The sequence below is a fragment of the Macaca nemestrina genome, chromosome 17 (genome assembly GCF_043159975.1).
Source record: "Macaca nemestrina isolate mMacNem1 chromosome 17, mMacNem.hap1, whole genome shotgun sequence".
Lineage (NCBI taxonomy): Eukaryota > Metazoa > Chordata > Mammalia > Primates > Cercopithecidae > Macaca > Macaca nemestrina.
This window is the reverse complement of record NC_092141.1, coordinates 60295567-60303001: the sequence shown is the minus strand read 5'-3', so window position 1 is coordinate 60303001 and position 7435 is coordinate 60295567. Positions and strand designations below refer to the sequence as shown.

The window sequence follows — 7435 nt, the reverse complement described above, 5'->3', positions numbered from 1 at the left end:
AGTGAGGAGGGAGGGTCGCTTGAGCCCAGGAGATGAAGGCTATAATAGTGAGGGATGACTGCACCACTGCACTCCAGCCTGGGCAACAGAGTGAGACCCTGTCTCTTAAAAAAAAAAAAAAAAAAAAAAAACGGCCGGGCGCGGTGGCTCACGCCTGTAATCCCAGCACTTTGGGAGGCCGAGACGGGCGGATCACGAGGTCAGGAGATCGAGACCATCCTGGCTAACACAGTGAAACCCCGTCTCTACTAAAAAAATACAAAAAACTAGCCGGGCGAGGTGGCGGGCGCCTGTAGTCCCAGCTATTCGGGAGGCTGAGGCGGGAGAATGGCGTAAACCCGGGAGGCGGAGCTTGCAGTGAGCTGAGATCCGGCCACTGCACTCCAGCCTGGGCGACAGAGCGAGACTCCGTCTCAAAAAAAAAAAAAGAAAAGAAAAATTATTTTAAAAAAAAAAGTTTTCCTAAGAGTCTAGATTTGTGACTTGCCAGATTAGTGTAATTTTAAAGTATTTTTCTATTATAAAGTATCCATACTCATAAAAACATAAATCAATGTATTACACCCTCTAGAATTAACTATTAATTTTTAATATTTTTTCATTCTTTTTCCATGTGTATTTTTTCACAATTCTATGCATAGTTTTGCATTATAAAACATTTATCAATATAAAATCTTCTTCAAGGTCAGGCGCAGTAGCTCATGCCTGTAATCCCAGCACTTTGGGAGGCCAAGGCGATCGGATCACTCGAGGTCAGGAATTCAAGACCAGCCTGACCAACATGGTGAAAACCCTTCTCTACTAAAAATACAAAAATTAGCTGGGCATGGTGGTGTGCGCCTGTAATCCCAGCTACTTGGAGAATTGCTTGAACCCGGGAGGCAAAGGTTGCAGTGAGCAGAGACCTCACCACTGTGTTACAGTCTGTGCAAGACTGAGACTCCGTCTCAAAAAATAATAATAAAAATAAAATATTCTTCAAAAACATGGCCAGGCACGGTGGCTCACACCTGTAATCCCGACACTTTGGGAGGCCGAGGCGGGCGGATCACGAGGTCAGGAGATCGAGACCATCCTGCCTAACACGGTGAACCCCTGTCTCTACTAAAAATACAAAAAAATTAGCTGGACGTAGTGGTGGGCGCCTGTAGTCCCAGCTACTCGGGAGGCTGAGGCAGGAGAATGGCGTGAACCTGGGAGGCAGAGCTTGCAGTGAGCCGAGATCGCGCCGCTGCACTCCAGCCTGGCGACAGAGCGAGATTCCGTCTCAAAAAAAAAATACGATTTTATTTCCCGTTTTATTTCTGCTTATTTCATTAAGTGAAAATATCATAACTTATTTCACCTTTTACTGTCAGTGGTACATTTACTTGTCTCCAATTTCGACAAACTCTGCAAATGCACATCTTTTTAAAAGAATCTGCATTTCTGATTCTTTAAAATAAATTTCTAGAAGTGATATTACTAGATGAAAGTGGATGGAGAGCTTAAAGGCTCTCAGTTACTCAAGAATTACTGGGTCAAAGAGGATGGCCCATTCATAGCCTTCGAATAAAAATAAATATTGCCAAACTGCTTTCAAGGAAGGTTTTCTAGTTCACCCTCTCACCAGCAATATAGGAGAGAGTGTGGCTTACATTAATAAAAAGAACTCTGCTGTTTTGAGCAATACTAAGTGGTGCATTTAAACTTATATTTCTTTGATTAGGAAGGCTGACATTCGTTCCTGAAATTCATATTTCTTCCTTAGTGAATTGCCTGTTCCTATCCTTTGCTCGTTTTTCTATAGGGATATTATTTCATCCTTTCAGTGTTGTTTTTACAAAATAAACAATTTTTTGTTTGTTTTTCCCCCGAAACGGAATCTTGCTCTGTCATCCAAGCTGGAGTGCAGTGGCGCGATCTCGGCTCACTGAAACCTCGGCCTCCCGGGTTCAAGAGATTCTCCTGCCTCAGCGTCCCGAGTAGCTGGGATTACAGGCACGCGCCACCATGCCCGGCTAACTTTTGTATTCTTAGTAGAGAAAGGGGTTCACCATGTTGGTCAGGCTGGTCTCGAACTCCTGATCTCAGGGGATCCGCCTGCCTCGGCCTCCCAAAATGCTGGGATTACAGGAGTGAGCCACCGCGCCCGGCCCAACAAATTTTTTAGAAAGCCATCTGGATGCTAGTCCATGACTGCTGAACACCGGCTGAGGCTCACAAAACTGCGCTCACCGCTTGGGGACTTTCCAGCCGGCCTTTACTCTCCATGGCTAAAGCGGACTTTCCACAAATCTCCACAGTGGGAATTACCGCAAAGGCGTCGGCTCTCCCGGCCTCGAATGTCTCGCGGGATCTCAGCTGTCCTTGGGGCGGCCCCCCCAGCACAACTACAAATCCCAATATGCAACGCGCCCCGTGGCCCAAGCGCCCGAATGAAGGCTCGGGGCCAAAGTCATGTGTCTGACTGCGTCACATGTCCCGTCCTCTCTTCCACGCCTTTTTCTTCAGCTTCCACCTTGGTCGCCATCTTGTGCGCGAGGTTATGGAACCTCTGAGTCCCGCCAACTCTATGGTCGAGCGTTTCAGGGATCAGCCAATCGTAATCCAGATCTCGCAGTAAAGCCCAGCCTCTATCCGCATGGAGGCGGGAATTGCCACGAAGCTCCTGTGGAGAGAGAGGAAGCAGCTGCGGAAAGCCAGTAAGAGTGGAGGAAGCGATGACGCAAACCAATGGGGACGCGGGGATATTACGGCCAATGAGAATGGAGGAGGTCTAGGACACGTGGGTGGGGGAAGCTGAGAGCTGAGACCAAGGGCTAAAGCTGGGAGGTGAGTCTGTCACCTTGAGCCCGGCGAGCGCTGTGGGCCGAGCAGGGGTTGCAGGGCAGTGGGAGTGCAGGTGACTTGGGACCGGGAGCCAGCATAGGCAGGGTTGTGGGCTGGGCAGTGGGGAGGGGTATTTCCCCCCAGAGCTGGGAGAAGCGATGGCAATCTAGATATGGCCTTATCAATGAATGTTAGTTACTAACGGTAATGAACGATTGACTGCCTCGGCTGGGGCGGGTCGACGACTGCTGTGTAAGATGGGCAGGACCCTGCGCGACACCTGCCCAGTGTCCGCCTCCAGTCTTCCTGGGAGACCATTCCCTTTCGCAACATTTCCCTCCTGGGGCTTGGGCCCCTTTCCTTGACTTCCGATCTCCATGACTTTCCCTTGAAGACCCGCCGCTCTGTCCCTCTGACCTCTAATGCCCTCCTGAGCTGGGGCACGGTGCAAGGAACAGAGTGGTCTAGGGAGGACGGGCGGGGGTGAAGGGGACGACCAAAGGTCGTCACTATAAGCAAACAACCAGGCTCTCAATGGGATAATTATTACTTTTTTTTCCCCTCTGCAGACTGAAAAAATGCAGACTACCGGGGCATTACTCATTTCTCCAGCTCTGGTAAGCTGCCGCGCCGCGGTGCTCTGTAGTACCAGGTGTATGGTGTGGGCGCCATCAGTGTTTAATGAATGAACCCAGGGGAACTTGGCGTCCTGATGATGTAGGCTCTTTGAGGTGGCTGTAGGATGTGATGAAGGTAACTTCTAGGCCTGTGAACCAAGCTATCTTGGCTTTGGAATGTGGTCAGAGAGTCTGGATTTGATTTTTATCCCCAGTCTGGCTTGGCTATAGAGACAGCCCACTAAAACAGTGGTTTTCAACAGTGGCTGCGTGTTAGAATCATCCAGGGAGCTTTTAAAAATCCTGATGCCTAGGCTGCACCTTAGACACCATTTGCATCAGAGTTTGGGAATGGGGGTGGAACCCAGGCATCTGTATCTTTTAGACTTCTCCAGATGATTCCACTGTGCAGCCAAGTTTGAGAACCACTTCACTAAAAAGTATTTCAAAAACGCCATGTTACAGATGACTTTCCTGGATGGCTATTCCAGTCGGTTTCCAGGGCTGATTGGCCCACTCCATTTAGGGTATGCAGCTGTGAGTGTATTTTAGCGGAATAAAATTTCCCCCATCTGATTACTCGGTGATCTGGGTATAAACCTTTACTGTACCTGCTTTGGTATTAGTGTGGGTTCTTGTTCCATTCTGGAAAACCGATTAAGGCTGTGCCCAAAGGAGTGAACTTTGGTATGGTTTTGAATGGTGAAGGTTGCCACTGCTGACTACATCAAGCTATCAAGACAGCTGTCTCTGGGGCAGGCCTGATAGAAACAGGAATAAATTGACCTTGAAATACATTGAACTTATTCTGTTCATGAAATCTGTAGTCATTTTTGACAGCTCAGCAATTAGGGTTTTTTTTTCCTTGACTGATTTGGTAGGATGTGGCTTTCTGATTTTACAGATCCGCTGTACCAGGGGTCTAATCAGGCCTGTGTCTGCCTCCTTCCTGAATAGCCCAGTGAATTCATCTAAACAGGTAAGGGAGGAATAGCCCTCTTAGGAATGTTCCCAAGGCCCAGGGTGGTGGCTCACACCTGTAATCCCAGCTCTTTGAGAGGCTGAGGCAAGACGATCACTTGAGCCCGGTAGTCGAGACCAGCCTAGGCAACACAGTGAGACCCCATCTCTACAAAAAAATATAAAAATTAGCCGTGTGTGGTGGCATGTGGCTGTAGTCCCAGCTACTCCAGGGCTGAGATGAGAGGACTGCTTAATCCCAGAGGTTGAGACTGCTGTGACTGTGCCACTGCACTCCAGACTGGGTGACAGAGCAAGACCCTGACTCAAAAAACCCCATTCATTCATTAATTTTTTAAAAATCAAGGAATGTCCCCAGACAGGGGTCCTTCAGGTTAAGTTGTCTTTAGACCAAAGTGGGAGGAGAGTTGGAGAATCTGTATGCTTTAATAGTTCTAAGTCCCCCATGGTGAGCCTTGTGAGGTCTGCCTAACCCATGAAATTTCCCTAGTCCTGTCTGACAACAGACCCGAAGACTAATTCCCAGCATACTCTGCAATCAGAGTATTCTGCATTTACCAGGCAGTTTGCCAACAGTTTCAGAGCTCAGGTGGGTGGGGTGAGGGAGGTAGAGTCAGCCACCTTTCCTTATGCCATACTATCTCTCTGCTATCTTGCCTGCCTTGCTTCTCTTTCTAGCCTTCCTACAGCAGCTTCCCACTCCAGGTGGCCAGACGGGAGTTCCAGACCAGTGTTGTCTCCCGGGACATTGACACAGCAGCCAAGTTTATTGGTGCTGGGGCAGCCACAGTTGGTGTGGCTGGTTCAGGGGCTGGCATTGGAACGGTGTTTGGCAGTTTGATCATTGGCTATGCCAGGTAAGTTTGGGTGGCCTGGAGCATCTCCCACTGGAAATTCCACCGTTTGGGGAAGCCTCAGCTGAAGAATCTCCCTTAAGGAGCCTTCAGGTTGATTTCATCTACATCATAGTTTCTCCAGAGAAAGCATGTGTCCAGCCTGGCTCACTTAAACTTACCAGGTTGGTCCACTCTGCTTGTCCATCCAAATCCCCAGGATCTGTGCAGGCTAGGCCCTCTCCCAGGAGTAACACTCCACTCCCCATTCACCTCACCCTCCTATGCCCTCCCCTCCCCTCACCCCTTCCTCTCCCTCAACTGGCAGTTATCTCTGTCCCTGGCAGGAACCCATCTCTCAAGCAGCAGCTCTTCTCCTATGCCATTCTGGGCTTTGCCCTGTCTGAGGCCATGGGGCTCTTCTGTTTGATGGTCGCCTTCCTCATCCTCTTCGCCATGTGAGGCTCCGTGGGGGTCACCTGCCTGTTGCCGCTGCGACTCCACGCCATTCCTGGTGCTGGGGTGTACTAAGCTTTACCATTAAACACAACGTTTCTCTAAACCCCTGTCGGTGCTTCTGTCCTTTGACCTTCAGGAGGGCCTTGGTAGAGGGTGAGGAGAGGGAATTTGGTCAACCATTGGTGATTGGGAACTCCTCCGGGCTGAGAAGGAGCACTGCCATGACTGTAAGAACACAGAGGGTTCTCATGTTCTCCCAGGAGGATGTGGGTTTGTCTGAGTAATGAGATTCTTGCCTTTTCCCTTCAGATTTAGTACAGTTGGCCCTCTGTATCCATGGGTTCCATATTTGTGGATGCAACTAACAGTAGGCAGAAAATCTTCAGGAAAAAAAGTGAATGGTTGTGTCTGTACTGCACATGTACAGACTTTTTTCTTGTCATTATTCCCTAAACAATACAGTATAGCAATTATTTATATAGCATTTACCTTGTGTTAGGTATTATAAGTAATCTAGAGATGATTTAAAGTAGATGGGAGGATGTGCATAGGTTATATGCAAATACTACACCATTTTATATAAGGGACTTGAGCATCTGGGGATTTTGGTATCCACTGAGGTCCTAGAGCCAATCTCCCACAGATACCAAAGGATAACTGTAACAACTGTATATTAATACATATATTCACAACTGTATGTTAATATTAACACACAACTATATATATATATATATATATATATTTTTTTTTTTTTTTTTTTTTTTTTTTGAGACGTAGTCTCGCTCTGTCGCCCAGACTGGAGTGCAGTGGCGCGATCTCGGCTCACTGCAAGCTCCGCCTCCCGGGTTCACGCCATTCTCCTGCCTCAGCCTCCCGAGTAGCTGGGACTACAGGCGCCCCACCACGCCCGGCTAATTTCTTTTTTGTATTTTTAGTAGAGACGGGGTTTCACCGTGTTAGCCAGGATGATCTCGATCTCCTGACCTCGTGATCCGCCCGCCTCGGCCTCCCAAAGTGCTGGGATTACAGGCTTGAGCCACCGCGCCCGGCCAACACACAACTATATATTAATAAGCAATTATATTAATAGGTTAATTAATATACTGTATATTAATAGGTTAATAAATTACTAAAAATTAATAATTTGAAGGGCTTAATTTGAACCAAGCATTTTACATTCATTACCTCCACAACCCTAAGAGTTATAAGCACAACTTTAAAACTGTTTTGCAAATGACAGACCCAGGGTTTGGGGAAGCAAAATAACTTATCTAGTATCACAGAGGTGGTAAATGGCAGATTGGGGATTTCTCCCCTCAGGCCAGCTTAAACCTTAACTGCAGTGTTGTTCTATCTATTTCCTTTTTTTTTTTTTTTTTTTTTTTTGGTCCCATCTATTTTCATTCCGGTCACACAACAATTAAGGTGGCGCAGATGTAATCCCAGCACTTTGGGAGGCTGAGGCGGGCGGATCACGAGGTCAGGAGATCGAGACCATCCTGGCTAACACTGTGAAACCCCATCTCTACTAAAAATACAAAAAAATTAGCCAGGCATGGTGGCGGGCGCCTGTAGTCCCAGCTACTCGGGAGGCTGAGGCAGGAGAATGGCGTGAACCCGGGAGGGGGAGCTTGCAGTGAGCTGAGATCACGCCACCACACTCCAGCCTGGGCGACAGAGCAGACTCCGTCTCAAAAAAAAAAAAAAAAAAAAAAAGGTGGCGCAGAAAGGGAA

The 7435-nt window shown here is 48.0% G+C and overlaps 1 protein-coding gene across 3 annotated transcripts; it reads left to right on the top strand.

Annotated features, from left to right (window-relative positions):
• The first annotated feature begins 2659 nt into the window (after positions 1–2659).
• On the top strand, positions 2660–5804 carry ATP5MC1 (ATP synthase membrane subunit c locus 1). Of its 3 annotated transcripts, none has more exons than XM_071082990.1 (5): positions 2660–2684; positions 3381–3428; positions 4333–4407; positions 5088–5266; positions 5590–5804. In XM_071082990.1, the coding sequence occupies exons 2-5, from the start codon at positions 3390–3392 to the stop codon at positions 5702–5704; spliced, it is 408 nt and encodes a 135-aa protein (XP_070939091.1). In that variant the 5' UTR covers positions 2660–2684; positions 3381–3389; the 3' UTR covers positions 5705–5804. The 3 variants fall into 3 exon arrangements, with proteins under 3 accessions (XP_070939091.1, XP_011723775.1, XP_011723776.1); XM_011725473.3 differs by lacking the exon at positions 2660–2684 and adding an exon at positions 2760–2814; XM_011725474.2 differs by lacking the exon at positions 2660–2684 and adding an exon at positions 2760–2884.
• Positions 5805–7435: the final 1631 nt, after the last annotated feature.